Consider the following 17,037-nt stretch of genomic DNA (forward strand, 5'->3'; position numbering starts at 1 on the left):
CCGATGGTAACGGCACAGTCTAACTGAAGCAACGGCGCATACGTGCTTGAGTGCGCATGTGCAGTGTGCTTCAGTGCGCATGTGCCGATGGCGTCGGCACATGCAAATACAGGGGATATCTCCTAAACCGTTCAGGTTTAGGAGATATCCAGGGTAGCTACAGGTAAGCCTTATTATAGCCTTACCTGCAGCAAAAAGTGTGTTGTAAGGGTTTACAACCACTTTAATATCGCACTGCTGTTGCTGAACACAGTGCATGAAAACCCCTATAGAACTGTAGTAAAAAGTTATTGGATATCTAAAGTCTAGCACCCACAGTTTCAGCAGCTTGGAACCAATTCTGCCCACATACCTGTTGCAATCTGATTGTAAAATGTTTAGATTTGCCTCTATGTAGTATTTTTTTGGATAGAAATATAGCATATTTTTTTAGATATGTCTCTACTAATCACATTGTCATGTACTGTAGTAAATGTACTAAAGAAGCCGGTATTACAGAAGTGAAATTGGATATTTACTTACTGTTGCCCTTTGTAGTTACAACATACTCCCAAGCTAGTAGGACAGACGTCTACAAAGGGTAAAAAACAGGATCCTTTCTGTTTATAGCTACTTTACAATTGGGCTGCAGATGGAGTTCAATTATAAATATGCCTCATGCATATTTTTTTTATTTTGTATATAAATCTGCCTTTGTGTTCTTGGATGCACTGTTTAGAAGAAAGGAAGAACAACAACCGCTCTACTTCCTGCATGTGCCTTTTGTGGGACACAGCTAGAAGCAAGATGCGCACAATGCATTTCTATTCAATGGTGACTCTCACAGTTTCTTTTGATTGCAAAGTTCTGCACATCTGGTGGATATGATTTTTAAAGGGCCACCCCAGGCAGCAGATAAAATCACTCAGTAAAAAGCCAAAGTAATCCAAGCAATGGCGCTAAAGACAGAATAATGTGAATTCAAGATAGTCATAATCACAATTTTCTGGTGGTAGTCCCCTTATAGTCAAACTTCACTTTCCCAACCAACATTTGATTATTTTTTTATTCCTCGTTCTGCTAGCATTAGTAAATAAATAGGAAAGTATATCCTATTTACTTGGAGGAGGGGTTTTCTCAGCTAAGCGCACTCTCCTGCATGCATGCAGATCAATTCCAGGAAGTAAATGCTACATTAATCATTTGCCCTTACTCAAGATGGCAATGGCCAAAAAAGTTAGGGGTAATTTTTCAACAGAATAAAGCATAGAGACATGGATGGATGTGGGAGGTTGCTTTGAATATTAAAAATGAACTAAATAGTGTTTTTGGTTTGTGGGGCTCGGATGCAGTGAAGATCCGCTTTAAGAACTACCTGCACCTAATTGAGGTAAGCATTTGTGCCAGCATTGAAAACATTACCGACATGTGGCAAGTTCAGGTAGTTCTTACTACCGCCACTTTTAAGAACCTGTTGCTGTAGCAGTGACTGATTCTTAAAGGATTACAGCCAGTTCTCAGATTAGAAAACTGGCGATAATGTTACCAGATCTGAGTTGAAGTATAGAGGTAAGCCAGTACTCCGAGTGGGCCGTATCTGTGCTGGAAAGCTGTCATGTATGTGATAGCTTCCCGCACAGGGTTTTATTCCCGGCCACATTCAGATTTTCTGTCCGAAAGCTAAGGGTGAACAACAAAGGGGACTGTGGGATAGAGGTGATGTCATTACACAAATATGACAATGCCCATGTTTGGGAAATAACTTGGGTGGGTGGAGTTGTGTGGGCAATAGAGAGACTATTTCCCCATCATGTCCACTTTAATTTTGATTGACAACGCACTGCAGTGGGAAGGGTTAAAAGCCGCTGTTAGACTGAATAGAGGCTATTGATCTCCCCACTGTGGTGTGCTGTCAAGTAAAGCGGACCTGATGGGGAGCTAGTCTCGCAGTTCTTCATCAGGCCTCCTCCCAATACAAAGCTCCTCAGTCATGCGCCTGTCGCTGAGGAAGATTTAGTAAAACTGGTGCACACAGAATCTGGTTCAGCTGCGCATAGTAAATAATCAGCTTCTAACTTCAGCTTGTTCAATTAAGCTTTGACATAAAAACCTGGAAGCTAATTGGAGCTGCACCAAATTTTGCACTACGAAGATTCAGAGCCGGTTCACACAGGGGCGACTTGTCAGGCGACCTAGCCGCCTGACAAGTCGCCTCCCGTTCTGTACAATGGAACCGTTCTAATAGGAGCGACGCAAGTCGCTCCGACTTAGAAAAAGGTTCCTGTACTACTTTGGGGGAGGCTTGGGGCGACTTGCATAGACTTCTATACAGAAGTCGTTTTGCAAGTCGCCGTGGATGTCGTGTGCAGGTCGCCTCGGTGAGGCGACCTGCAAGTCATGCCGCCCTTCTGTGAACCGAGCCTTAGTAAGTAACCCCCAATGTGACAGGTGTAGTGACCAGTGAGGGAGGGTGGGAGTCAGTGCACTAAGGAAGGAGTATGGCAGTATGGCCTCAACCCGTTATGTCATATAGTTACATTAGTCCAAGCTGGACCAATTTAACTATACATAAAATATTTACACCTGAAATTCAAACAAACAATGTAAATGCACTTGAACACACATGCATTAATGCATAGTAACAGATTACTAAAAAGTGAATTGGCCCACGGTTTGATTTATCTGTTTAATTGCACTTCAGGTATTATGAGAATACAACCATTTATAATCTACATTTCTTATTTGCTCTGAGAGCAGCACTAAGCCACCAATACCATGTAAAACATCATCTTAAATTTCAGTTTTGGTGACAGGGTTACAATTCTGAAAAGTGATATGTTGAAGGATGTCTCTGGCATTCAGACCACAGTCTCCAATGTTGTTTGGAGCCACTAATGTATTGTCTTGTACCTCAGCAATATTTGTTATTAAAATAGCAGCGACTTAGTAAATTGAAGGAATGTAACTGTGAAAATGGTAGTTGCCCAAGTAATTTCATTTGCACCACTGGTTTCTATGGAACCTGAAATTACACCACTGGTTTCTACGGAATCTGGAATGACAATAACAGGGTTAAAACATACATTACAAGACGGCTTACAGTGAACCTGGTGGTGCCATTCAAGTATTTATATATTCTTAATGCCCAGCCTGACCCCTGCTCCTCCCTTCAGTTTCCTTCCTTTTTTTTCGTAATATTTATCTTATTCAGATGTCTTAAGGATGGTCATGAAACACACCTGGTCCTCCTCTTTGCATTTTCTCTAGCAGTGGGTGCAAAGTGCTGTGGTGGTGAACCCTCAGGTGGCAGCCCCTGCACTCTGTTGTCTGTGTTGAAGGACGCCTAGCATCTTTCAACCCAAAAGACAAAGGACATCTAATTGCAAAAATTATTTACTGAAGGGGAAATTGCTGGAAAGGAAGCAAATCTTGCAGCTGGAGCTGTGATTTAATTTTTTAACCAGTTAAAGCAACTTTTAAAAGTACAGTGGAACCTCGGACTACGAGCATAATCCGCTCCAGGAGAATGCTCATAATCCAAAGTACTCGCATATCAAAGCAAGTTTTCCCATTGAAGTCAATGGAAACGAAAATAATTTGTTCCGCATTGACTTCAATGGGATGCAATACCGCATGCGGCCAGATGCGGGGGGGCACCGGAGAGCCTCGGAAATGGCTGAAAAGGCCCAAGGACATTTTCGGCTGACCTCGGCAAACCTCGGAAAGACTTCCTACCCGAGATTTGCCGAGGTCAGCCGTGCTGTACTCGGGCCTTTCCGTGCATTTCTGAATGGGACGTTCGGCTCCGGCGCCCTCCCCACCTCAGGCCAAAAGCGGTACTGCACACCGCTTTGGCCTGAATCGTGCTCATTTTGCGAGACAACACTCGCAAACTCAGTTACGATTTTTAAAAATACAGTACTCGTATTGCGAAACGCTCGGTAACCGCATTACTCGCAATCCGAGGTTCCACTGTAGTAAATTAACTTTAAAGCAAGCCCCCACTGACCTTTGTAGCTGCAGGCACTCTGCAGAAATGTATTCTCTAAGTTCCAAGCAGAAGCGCTTGGGGGGGGGATCACTGCTGGGAGGGGAGCTGAACTGCCTCGAACAAGGACTGTAATGTTTCTGCTGTGCACTTTGAGGATGAATTGCAAACACTTGAAAGTCCATAGGCAAGAAAAAGTAAATTCAATCATGTGCTCTCAATCAGCTGGATAAAGAGAGAGTGGGTAATTAGAACTACAGGGTACATTTGTGGCACAAGGACAGTTGAAGTGTTCTTAGATGAGCTGACTGGGGATGGCTGCCAGCTCGTGACAGGCTAGATGTATCTGTGGAAGGCAAAGACAGAAGGAGAGCAGCGCCATCTAAGTGCAGCATTAATAAGACATTTTATTCCATAAAAGACAATTGGTAACTCACAAGATATATGAGATGTCAGCGCATGTGGGATTAATAATGTGGTTCATCCGCTCATGGGAAAGACAATCTTCTCACTGGTGAAGAGGCAGCTGATGGGTCCAGGGACGCCGGTGGTTCCCAGTGCTTCCAGACACTAAGGACGGCTCACAGCGTTGTACGTCACTTCCAAAAGCGAGTTCTGGAAGTGACGTACACCACTGTCTATGGAATGTCGGGGCCACAAAAAAATAAAATAGAGAAGTCTTTTAAACCCAAAAAAATCAGCCTAAACTTTTCCACAATCCTTGTCGTGTGTTTATTTTATATTTTAGGTATGTTCTTATGGTATGATGGGTGTTAATGGGGTGTACAATCCCATAAAATGTCTTAACGCTGCACTTAGATGGCGCTGCTCTCCTTCTGTACTTGAAAGTCCATAGCCTGTCACAGTTACACCTTGAGTAAAATATTTACTAACAGATGTGGCATGTGTTTCAGCATAATTTCATAACTGAGGATACTTGGGATGGTGTTTGCTTAATTGGGAGAGGAGGTAGTTTACATACAAAGCACACAATGTTTTATTACATATTCACCTGTTGCTTGCTGTTCTATGATAACAATGTATTTAGGTATTATTAAAGTGCAGTGTGAGGAGCATTCAATCATTACTTATGCTTGCTACCATCTCAACTCATCCTCCCCAAAACTAGAACCAACACAGCTGCGTATGCCCCGTGCTTTCTGCGGTGCTTAACAACATTTTTTGGACACAGTGCAGCCATGTGCCCCTTCTAATACCTATCCTTATAACAGTATAATACAGTGTCTTGCAAAAGTATTCACCCCCTTGGCATTTTTCGTGTTTTGTTGCCTCACAACCTGGAATTAACATGGATTATTTGAGGATTTGCATCATTTTATTTACAGAACATGCCCACAACTTTAAAGATGTTTTTTTTTATTTTTTTTAATTGTGAAACAAACAACAAATAGGACAAAATAACAGAAAAAGTCAATGTGCATAACTATTCACCCCCCTAAAGTCAATACTTTGTAAAGCCACCGGTTGCGGCTATCACAACTCCAAGTCGCTTTGGATAAGTCTCTATGAACTTGCCACATCTTACCACTAGGATTTTTGCCCATTTCTCCTTGCAAAACTGCTCCAGCTCCCTCAAGTTGGATGGTTTGCGCTTGTGAACAGCAATCTTTAAGGCTGGTTTCCCACCTATGCAGTTTTAGTGCTTTTTGCATTTTTCAGATTTGCACTACAGTCCATTTAACATGGTTTCCTATGGAACACGTTCTGTAGTGCAAATCTGCAAAATGCACTAAAACTGCATAGGTGTGAATCCAGCCTAAGTCTGACCACAGATCTTCTATTGGATTGAGGTCTGGGCTTTGACTAGGCCATTCCAACACATTTACATGTTTCCCCTTAAACCACTCAAGTGTTGCTTTAGCAGTGTGTTTGGGGTCATTGTCCTGCTGGAAGGTGAACCTCCGTCCTAGCCTAGCCACAGAGTGGTACAGGTTTTGCTCAAAAATATCCCTGTATTTAACACCATCAATCTTTCCCTCAACTCTGACCAGTTTCCCAGTCCTGACTGCTGAAAAACATCCCCACAGCATGATGCTGCCACCACCATGTTTCACTGTGGGGATGGTGTTCTTTGGGTGATGTGATGTATTGGGTTTGCGCCAGACATAGCTTTTTCTTTGATGGCCAAAAAGTTCAATTTTAGTCTCATCGGACCAGAGCACCTTCCTCCATACATTTTGGGATTCACCCACATGCCTGTTTGCAAACTCAAAACGTGGCGTTTTTTGCTGAAAGTAATGGCTTTCTTCTGGCCACTCTGCCATAAAGCCCAACTCTATGGAGCGTACAGCTTATTGTCTTCCTATGTACAGATACTCCAGTCTCTGCTGTGGAACTCTGCAGCTCCTCCAGGGTTACCTTAGGTCTCTGTGCTGCCTCTCTGATTAATGCCCTCCTTGCCTGGTCTGTGAGATTTGGTGTACGGCCATCTCTTGCCAGGTTTGCTGTTGTGCCATGTTCTTTCCATTTGGTTATGATAAATTTGATGGTGCTCCTAGGGATCATCAAAGATTTGGATATTTTTTTATAACCTAACCCTGACTTGTACTTCCCAACAACATTGTCCCTTACTTGTTTGGAGAGTTCCTTGATCTTCATGGCAGTGTTTGGTTAGTGGTGCCTCTTGCTTAGGTGTTGCAGCCTCTGGGGCCTTTCAAAAAGGTGTGTATATGTAATGACAGATCACGTGACACTTAGATTGCACACAGGTGGACATCATTTCACTAATTACGTGACTTCTGAAGGTAATTGGTTGCACCAGAGCTTTTTATGGACTTCATAACAACAGGGGTGAATACATACGCACATGCCAATTATCAGTTTTTTATTTCTGAAAAATAGATTTATGTATATATTTTTCTAATTTTACTTCACCAACTTAGACTATTGTGTTCTGATCCATCACATACAGTATAATTCAGATTAAAAAAACATTGAACTAAAGGCTGTAATGTAACAAAATGGGTAAAAAGCCAAGGTGGGTGAATACTTTTGCAAGGTATTGTAACTCCAACAGCCAGACGTGCTATGTGGACCATATATGACACACATGCCCTGCCACTATATTGTGTTGGCCTTTACGGTTTTACTTTGTTGCAACCATCACTATATCTCTACAGATTATGGCTGCTGCATTAGATTTCCTATATTTCCACAGGTTTCATGCATCTTTCTGGCCCTGTTCCCAGACTATGGAAAAAAACTTTACTAACATCTTAGGCCTGGTTCACGCTTATGCATTTTTAGTGCATTTTCAGTTTTGCAGAAACACACTACAGTCCATTTAACATGGTTTCCTATGGGTCACATTCACATCTGTGCATTTCATGGAGAGGGTCAGGGACTTTTTCCTGGTTTTTGGTTCCATAGACATCAAGGATCAAAATTGTGTGTTGAAAAACGCAAAATGCACCTGGAATATGCAAACTGCAACCTGCATAGGTGTGAACCAGGCCTTAATCTGTTTTCAGTTTAGAAATATGCTGCCTCTAATGCCTGCAGGTAAATATACTAAAGCTAGCCATACATTGATCGCAGGGGGGACTGGATAAATTTTGATCAGTGTGTGGCAATCCCTGTTGGACTGAAACTTATCATTTGTTTAGCATCTGTTGAAGGGACATTTTGCAATGTTTCTTCTGATCAGCGACTGCAGCCTCTGATCAGAATATTCTGACAGCATCAAATACAGCTGTCAGGATACAAGCACCCAGTGAGGAGAATTCCTCTATCCATCCTGTTTTTGTTTTTTTTGTTGTTTTTTTTTTGTCATTCAACCTGTTGGTGCATTTTGCGTTTTTAGGAGGGAAAGGGAAGGCTAGAACCCCTTTTGATTGCTAGTTGGGTTTCTGTTGCGGATTTTCCTACACACTCTTTCTCACTCAAAGTAGACCTTTCTCTTTATCTCCAATCCAGGTCTGGTCCATGTACATTTCTTACTGTAGTTGCTCACTTTGTAGTCTTTCTATGCAAACTCTGAGGGCCACAGACAAGGTCATTTCCCTAAGGTGGGGCAATTGCACTTCAGCACTCAGTAAGTAAGGGGGTGTAAGTAACAGACTTACACCCCCAGAAAATTCAACATTGTCCTGCTGTGATATGCTACGGCACACTGTGCTGCCATCTTCCTCCTGCCTGTTTTGTTTTTTCTGCTATCTGGGCTCTGTAACAGAGATTTCTCCTCACTTCCTGTCCTGCTGATGGTGGTTTCATCAGATGATATATGAGAGAAAATATGCAACTGGGAGTTAGACAAAAATAAAGTTCTGACAGGGATTCTAGCCTTCCCCCACTCTACTAAAATAAATATAGTAGATTTATTTCTGTCTGTGTTGCTGTTGGAAATGTTTCCTCACGTCCTCACTTGTCTGATAAAACATTGTCAGCAGGGCAGGAAATGAGGGTAGACCTCTTTAACACAGCCCCGAATAGCAGTAAAAATCTGAAATAGGTTCTAATCCTTCCTCACTCTTTCCAAAACGAAGGAAAAAGTTTTGGCTGAATATACATTTTGGCAATACAGTATTTCCCAGCGGCAAAAACTGAGAATTATTGTAGTTCTTCTTTACACAGGACATTTGGCCACAGATCTATGTCACCTTCTCTTAAAGAGAAATCTACCAGGTGATGACCTAATGGGGATAAATAACAAATATTCACCAGGGTTTCCAACAAAATAAAGTTCCTAAATGCTGGAAATTTTTGTTTATTTCCTAGTTCACTATTCTGAGTGAGGTAGATCGTGGTTGGTACATTTCAGCTCCTTGGATTACTTGAAAGACACTGAACCATACATAAAGTATATAAATGTATACTACAAAAAAGGGATTGTTAGGATTTACATAAACAGCAAATCTTTCTGAAAATAACGTATTTTTCATATTTATTCTCCATTAAAACAGGCCTTATTTAAAGCGTTCAAAAGAATAATGATTTCAGATGTTCCATAGTGCTTCATAGCCATCCTTAAAGTGTTTGTTACCCCAACATTTCATATTCATGATATGTGCCTGCTATACTGTGTCATTGTATGAAAACGTATCGCCTTTATGTGAACTCCCTGGTGTTCCTGCTAGTCCCTCTGCTTTCCTATTAAAAACTGACCACACTAGGCAGGAGAACACACAATGGTCAGTCCTCTAGTTATGGTGGGAACTCCGCCTGCTCTCCTCCAATGATCAGATTTGTCCTGACACACCTCCCCTGCACAGCCATTCACTGGGAAGCTCAGTGTACTGTTGCTGCTCCTCCTCTAGCTCTTGTGCAGCTGAGAACAGAGGGAACACAGGGAATGTGATTACTTATAAAAAAGTATTGATAATGTTTTTTTAACTTCTATACACAAATGTTATGCCTTTCATTTCTATTTTAAACCAAATGGATTGTTTTACAAGGTGATCATTTACAATTACTTTAAGCTGGCCAGGCATGAGTCAGTTGTTTTTTTTCCTTCAAGGTGGATGGGAGAATCCTCCCCACTTTGTCTTTGTATTCTGACAGCAGGGAGACTTCCCCGCTGTTTTTTCCAACAGGGCAGTTGAACAGAAATTGATCGGTAGATTAACTTTTGTTCAACTACAGTGGCCATACATGGATCAAAATTCCGCCTTTCCCTGCTGAACCAGCTGAAATTTAATCCATGTATGGCCAGCTTTAGATTCAAGTCTATAGTGAAAATTAATGGAAATTAATTGTTCAAATTGAACTTGGATTGGTAGATGTCCACAAAGCTCACCTTTTATTTAAAGTACTTTAGATAAGGCTCATTGTAATCCACATTGAAAGCACAACTATTTATGTCATTGCTTCTTTTTTATCTATATATTACTACAATACTCACACTGATATAAAATTGCAGACTGGATTCCAAGCCAGTATTTATCATATGCCTCAGCTACAGTTGCTCTAAAAAGAAACAAAAAAAAAAACATGGTTGTAAAATAGAAAACACATTAGGCCACTCTGTATAATGAAACAACCTTAAAGATGGATTGAAATTCATCTGGCTCAGCAGGGACCGGTTGATTTTCAATCCAATGTTGGCCTATCCAGTTCCAGAGAAATCTAATGATCAACTCCTAGCAAACAGGACTGGTAGAACATTTTCTCTAGATCAGCGCATGCACCCGTTTGGCTAAATTCGCTAAACAGTGTATTCTGACAGCGGAGTCCCTGCTGTCAGAATACAATAGAGCAGTGGAGAGGATTCCTTCATCAACCTCTAATGTGTAGATGGGGGGAATCCGTTTGTTATATTATGAAACGATGAATAAGTAGCGACTACCTGAGGACAATAACTTTTTATTTGTACAAATTATCCAGAAAACAATAAAAATTACGGGAGAAAAAAAAACACTATAATTTGAAACAATCACTACATATTGCTAGCTAAAATCCTATGCAAATTTAAACTTTTCAAGTTTGGCTCTTTTTCCTTCTAAACTTTCCTATATACAAACAGGGAAGTAGGGGGAGGGAGGGCAAAGAGTGAGTTTTACAGGAAAAGTGCGGATTGCATTAAACCTAGAGCCTACATTTTTATTTTTTATTTTTGGATTGCGTAGGGAATGGTTAAAGCTGAACTCCAAGAAATTCAGCTACTTTAGAAATTGTTCTGGATTAGTACTGGAAATGGAGCGAGTACAAAGAAGGGCAACAAAGCTAATAAAGGGTCTGGAGCATATTAGTTATGAGGAAAGGTTGCGAGCACTGAACTTATTCTCTCTGGAGAAGAGATGCTTGAGAGGGGATATGATTTCAATTTACAAATACTGTACTGGTGACCCCACAATAGGGATAAAACTTTTTTGCAGGAGAGAGTTTAATAAGACTCGTGGCCACTCATTACAATTAGAAGAAAAGAGGTTTAACCTTAAACTACGTAGGGGGTTCTTTACTGTAAGAGCGGCAAGGATGTGGAATTCCCTTCCACAGGCGGTAGTCTCAGCGGGGAGCATTGATAGCTTCAAGAAACTATTAGATAATCACCTGAATGACCACAACATACAGGGATATACAATGTAATACTGACACATAATCACACACATACCCTGTTTCCCCGAAAATAAGACCTAGCGTGATTGTCGGTGATGGCTGCAATATAAGCCCTACCCCCCAAATAAGCCCTACCCTGTTTCCCCGAAAATAAGCCCTACCCTGAAAATAAGACATAAAAGGACTTTAACTAGAGCTTATTTGGGGGGTAGGGCTTATATTGCAGCCATCACCGACAATCACGCTAGGTCTTATTTTTGGGGAAACAGGGTAGGTTGGATTTGATGGACTTGTGTCTTTTTTCAACCTCACCTACTATGTAACTATGTAACTATGTAAGTAGTGGTTAAGTCCAACAAGGTGCATGCCACCTCGTGGACTTATCTAATTGATTTATAGTTTACATTTTTCCTGGGAGCATAAATATTGCTATACTTTTAGCGCTCAGACGCTGGACCCTCTGGTCTCAGTTCTTGAGTCTGCAAAGTCACATACAGCTGCTGTTCCCCACCCTTCCCCTCCTCCGGCCCAATCACAGAACACTCTGTATTACAGTATGTGAATTCATTCACAGGATACAATAGTTTCTGTCAGAGCTTCTGAAGTGTAGAGATAGCTGTACTCCCAATTATTTTTTTTCTATACAAAAACTAAAAAAAAATTCCATAGACTCTAGGGTGCCAGTTTTTTTGGGATCTTTTGGTTGCTTGACATACATTTTACCTGGAAGGTAACCCCTGCCTGTACATTTTATAATCATTTGATTAGTCTAGTTGGGGTGTGACAGATTTACATTAAACTTTCATATCAGAATGTGGTCTTTTTTTCAGAGGGACCTCAATTATTAACAGTCGGAGGGAAGCTTCTCTATATTCTGATTATTGAACATTGACAAGATATGTACTTTAATAAATTCATCCATGCCTGTGGTTTATAACAAGTCAGGGCCAGAAAGTTCACTTTGAATGAGCTAAATTTCTTGAGTAAGTAATTACACGCTAAAGAAGAGTGGACAAATATTTCAAGTTGCAGAAATTGGCAAGGTGATGCCATAAACACGAAATATTTTTCTGATTTTACTTGAATTGCCACTTCCCCTTACTTACATGAAGAATAAGACAGGTGGAGATCCAGAATCTGGTGGCATCCATAAGTATGTTGTGGATTGGTCCTTTAAGTTAGTGTTGGCATGCGTAATTGCACCAACGGGATTTTTTGGACACTGAAATTAAATAATATTTCATTAAAATAGTAGCAGCGTGATGTGGAACATTTGTGACAGGACAACGATGTGCAAGTCGTTTGTAGATCTACATACATAGTAGTGCCTTGCATAAATGTTGTTCCTAGTGACCCTGCAAACGCCTTTTGTCACATGGCTCATATTCTATATTTCTTAACATTCACATCTCCAGTAATGGCTACTATATGCAGAAGAGTTACATAAGTATACCATACCTTCAACCCTCAAACCAAGGTTACAACATTGCACATAAAGGAGGATGTGGGGCTTTTAATGGCAGCTTTTAGGCAGCCAGTAGTAAAAAGTGGCTGGTACTAGAAACCTATAATTTTACTGAAAACGACCCCCCCCTTATAAAATGTCTCATTTTGGACACACAGCAAAATGTGTCTGTGAAAACAATGGCAAGAGCACTTCTATAAGTTTTAGTTAGCTGGGTAGAAATAACAAGAAGCAAATCACATCATAGAGGTACTCCTTGTATATATTGCCCCATAGAAATATACTCTAGTAGTATATTATAAAATGTAAGGCTATGCACCTAAAGTCATAGTAACTGAATTGACCTCTGTAGATGACATAAAATAATGTTGTGCATAACAGAGCTGGAGAAAAAGTTGGGAATAGTGTTAGCGAAAATATTAGCAGAAACACTTAATGCTAAGCTTCACCTGCAAAGACAACCCAATTTTAGTTTGTCTCAAAAGTGAGGTATATTATAATATTTCTCCATGTATAAATCCTTTAGGGCCCCCTCTAGACTTTGGGGTTACATTTTTTAAGCATCTCCTTGTGAAAAAGACAGGAGTTTTGGGGAACAGTTGAAAAGCAAGTAACTACTAGAATAATAAAAGGCAATGACAATATCGCTTTCAACACAAGCAGACAAAAATAATTTCCCTTTGAAAAAAGGCAGCTTAAATAATATGTTTAAATATCTCCAGAGTCAGAAAAAAAGTACTGTAAAAAAGATAAGGGGTTTGGAAGCCTGTAGATTTTACCATGGTTTTTGGAAAAGGTTCAGTAAAAATATTTAAGCTATGGAAAGCCTCACTACAAAAAGATAAAATCAATTATCAGCAGGTCTTCTCATTACAGACTACCTGCAAAAAACTGCAGAAGGGGGCAGAGACAAGACCAGTCACCATGCACATGAAGAGTGAGCAGCAGTGATCGCTCTTTATTACAGGAAGCTCCTGCAAGGAGGAAAATATGTTGTATTTCACACTGGATTGCTGCACAGATCTCATACATAAAACACACCAAGATTCAAGTAAAAATATACATGCCTTTTGTATTTAGACAATATTTGCTTATCCCAGAGTTAGGCAATTATTTTTATTAAGTACTGGATTAAGGTCTTTTGTTTTTTTGTTTTTTTATATTAGGATATCCAATATAATGTTAGTCTTATACAATGAAAGCGTACAAATTAATTAGACTGCCAAGACTGACCTGGAAATGGATTACTCCAGCCAATCCTAAACTATAATACAGTATATATTTTAAAATGAAGCATTACCGCTAATATTTTGGTGTTGTTTGGAGGCTGTAGCCATTTTCCAAACAGAGTGGTCTGTGCAAAGGTCCGTGTCTGTAGAAGGATCCCCCTGTAAGCCGGGCCGACTATCTGAACTTGAAAGTGGAAAAAAGATCAGATTAAAACCAAATAGCCATTAGATATGAAACATCTGCAATTAAATGCATCTATTAACAAAGTCCGTCTGCTGGGTGGCTGTAATTATTTGATCTACATTTCATCTTGTGTGGCTGTCTAGCCACTTATGAAATCCCTATGTGTGTCATTCTTGCATACTACAAGGCCCTAAAAGGACCCCAGTATGAGAATGATTTTTGGACCCCCTAATGCGTATACTTTTGGCGCTATATACAGTAAATCCTGTATAATAATAATAATTTGCCTAAGAATAGCCTTTACAAAACCCTGCACTCCCTCAGTGTTCATATTATGCTACTAGAGTCAGACAGCAAACACCCCTTTCACTTCCCCAGTTTAACTGCTTGCCGACCAGTGCATGACGATATACATCGGCACACTGGCATGGCTGCGCAAATGGTTGTACAGGTACGTCCCCTTTAAGACGCGGCATTGTGGGCGTGCGCGCGCCCGCCGCATGCTCTGTGACCGTGCCCGCGGGACCCGCGGACTTGATGTCCGCCGGTGTCCCGCGATCGTGTCACAGAGCTGCAGTACTGTGAGATGCCTATGTAAACAAGGCATTTCCCCGTTCTGCCTAGTGACATGACAGAGATCTACTGCTCCCTGTCATTGGGAGCAGTGATCGCTGTCATGTCCTAGGTAGCCCACCCCCCCACAGTTAGAATCACTCCCTAGGACACACTTAACCCCTTGATCGCCCCCTAGTGTTTAACCCCTTCTCTGCCAGTGTCATTTATACAGTAATCAGTGCATTTTTATAGCACTGATCGTTGTATAAATGACAATGGTCCCAAAATAGAATCAAAAGTGTCCAATGTGTCTGCCATAATGTCGCACTCACGATAAAAATCGCAAATTGCTGCCATTACTAATTAAAAAAAAAATGATAATAAAAATGCGATAAATCTATCCCCTGTTTTGTAGACGCTATAACTTTTGCGCAAACCAATCAATATACTCTTATTTCATTTTTTTTTTACCAAAAATATGTAGAAGAATACATATCGGCCTAAACTGAGGAAAAAATGTGTTTCTTTATATTTTTTGGGGATATTTATTATAGCAAAAAGTAAAAAATATTGCTTTTTTTTCAAAATTGTCTCTCTTTTTTTGTTTATAGCTCAAAAAATAAAAACCACAGAGGTGATCAAATACCACCAAAAGAAAGCTCTATTTGTGGGGAAAAAAGGACGTAAATGTTGTTTGGGTGCAACATCGCTCAACCGCGCAATTATCATTTAAAGCGACGTAGTTCCGTATCGCAAAAAGTGCTCTGGTCAGGAAGGGGGTAAATTCTTCAGGGGCTGAAGTGGTTAAATAGTTTAAAGAGGAAATGGTAGACAATTCTGAATGTCTCACTGCCAATCACACAAGAGGTGGCAAAAGTGCTTAGTTCCCCAAACCACATAGATATTTCAAACCAGAAATATTGCAGCTGCACTCTACAAGTGCAGTTGCTCCAGAGTTTGGTAAATGGGGTAAAGTTTCACTTTACAAAGAATACTTAATCACATACAAGGAAAAAAAAAACCCCCAAAAAAGGCATTTTTGCTTGCACATGATTGGATGGAAGTCAGCAGAGCATCCTCTTATTTACTAAGCTCTGGAGTAGCCTATTTGACTTTAGTAAATGAACCCCATAACCTTACCTACTCGATATAATTGCATAGGAAAATGAATTCTTAAAGCAATGCTGTCACTTTTTTTAACTACATCCAGGCAGCTGCCCCCCGTAATAGAAGAGGCTGAATACTAACCTATACTGGATGTGTTAGATAGCATGTCTCCCTCTGAACACTGTCAGTCCTGTGATGATGCCCAAGGTTCATTATTTACATTAAAATAATTCTTAAAGTGTTCCTAAATGCTTTTCCTCTTAATTACAGAACCAATTCAAATTTTCCAATTGAATTCAGACCAGTAGAAGATGAATTTTGATGATTTCCACAGATTAATTGTACTAATCATTTAATCATTAACAGTTAGCATGAATAATTTCCACCAAGTGCGTCAATATCTGTGTCTTAAGATTTATATTTTAGTATGTAAATGCAATATTGTAACTACAATAAACACATTTAATAACATCTAATACAGAAGGTGCTTTTTTTATATAACTGATAGAGAATGAATTACCAAAAAATGTATTCTGCGAATGTAGTATTAGGTTTTTTCTGAATTCTAATATATCCCACCCATCCAATGTGAGAGAAAGCATGCCAGCCTACCTTGTATGGGTCTTCCACTCTTGACAGAGCTTGAGTTTGTCTTGATTATATACGGGGCAGGCTTAGGTTGGGGAAAGATTCCAACATGCCCCGGCATCATTGTTTCACAGGCAGATATAGGTGCCCCAGTTGGGTAACAGACGGTAACGGTGCTGAAAGACAACAGAACTAAGAGGAGCGACAAATTAGGTTGCCCCATTCCTGGAGAGAGATCTGGTTGTACTGTTTGTACCCTGTTAGTGTTTTAAAGATAATGGAAAAAGGGGAACAGTTCTCTCTGGTATAGCTTCTGATCCTCTGAGCACTTTCTTTTAGTTGTACTGATAGAACAAAGTGCCGTGAACTAGTTTTCAGTGACCATTTATATTCTGTGAAATCAATTTTAGTGTGGTTGTTGACCACACGTCATGTAAGCATGTACAACATAAAAGGGCCAGTAGAAAGGAGGGTAAAGTTAATCAGAAGAAAAAAAAACATCTTGGTAATTTCTGGATTTACAGATTCATAATAAGAAAATCTTAATATAACATTAAGTAGTGGATTGGGGATCATAGAAGCTTTTAGTTAGGTAGGATAATAATCTTACATGGATATAAAGAGGCATCTACAACTGACATATCACTCGACATCACTGATATAAAAATTATGTTCAAAAAGTAGTTAAGGGTTCTAGCTCAGCTGTAACACTGAAATACATTTCAAACATAAAGGATATCTGATCTCCCTCTGAAAATGTTACCTGCCTAGCTGTCTCTAGCTTAACCACTTAACCTCCGGAAGATTTACCCCCCCCCCCTTCATGATCAGGCCATTTTTTGCTATTCTGCACTGTATTACTTTAACTAACAATTGTGCGGTCGTGCAATGCTGTCCATAAAAATAATTTCTCATATCCCCTTAAATT

General features: G+C 40.2%; 1 protein-coding gene across 1 annotated transcript; it reads right to left on the reverse strand.

Moving 5' to 3' along the window:
- Window positions 1-2,651: 2,651 nt before the first annotated feature.
- Window positions 2,652-16,494, reverse strand: LOC141108097 (putative defense protein 3). Its single transcript, XM_073599339.1, has 5 exons — window positions 16,134-16,494; window positions 13,747-13,859; window positions 12,088-12,203; window positions 9,828-9,892; window positions 2,652-3,031 (listed from the first exon to the last, which is right to left on the reverse strand). Exons 1-5 carry the CDS (start codon window positions 16,330-16,332, stop codon window positions 2,907-2,909), a joined length of 618 nt encoding a protein of 205 aa, XP_073455440.1. The 5' UTR covers window positions 16,333-16,494; the 3' UTR covers window positions 2,652-2,906.
- Window positions 16,495-17,037: the final 543 nt, after the last annotated feature.

The sequence above is a fragment of the Aquarana catesbeiana genome, linkage group LG09 (assembly GCF_042186555.1).
Source record: "Aquarana catesbeiana isolate 2022-GZ linkage group LG09, ASM4218655v1, whole genome shotgun sequence".
NCBI lineage: Eukaryota > Metazoa > Chordata > Amphibia > Anura > Ranidae > Aquarana > Aquarana catesbeiana.

Bases quoted from the DNA above. Each gene is read 5' to 3' on its own strand.
- LOC141108097 (XM_073599339.1), bottom strand. From the start codon at position 16,332: ATGGGGCAACCTAATTTGTCGCTCCTCTTAGTTCTGTTGTCTTTCAGC. The intron at 9,893-12,087 runs GTAAGTAAGGGG...GTTTCTTTTTAG, and splicing joins CCACCTGTCTTATTCTTCAT to AGCAACTGTAGCTGAGGCAT. The intron at 3,032-9,827 runs GTGAGTATTGTA...TTGTCATTCCAG, and splicing joins GTCTGCAATTTTATATCAGT to ATTCCGTAGAAACCAGTGGT.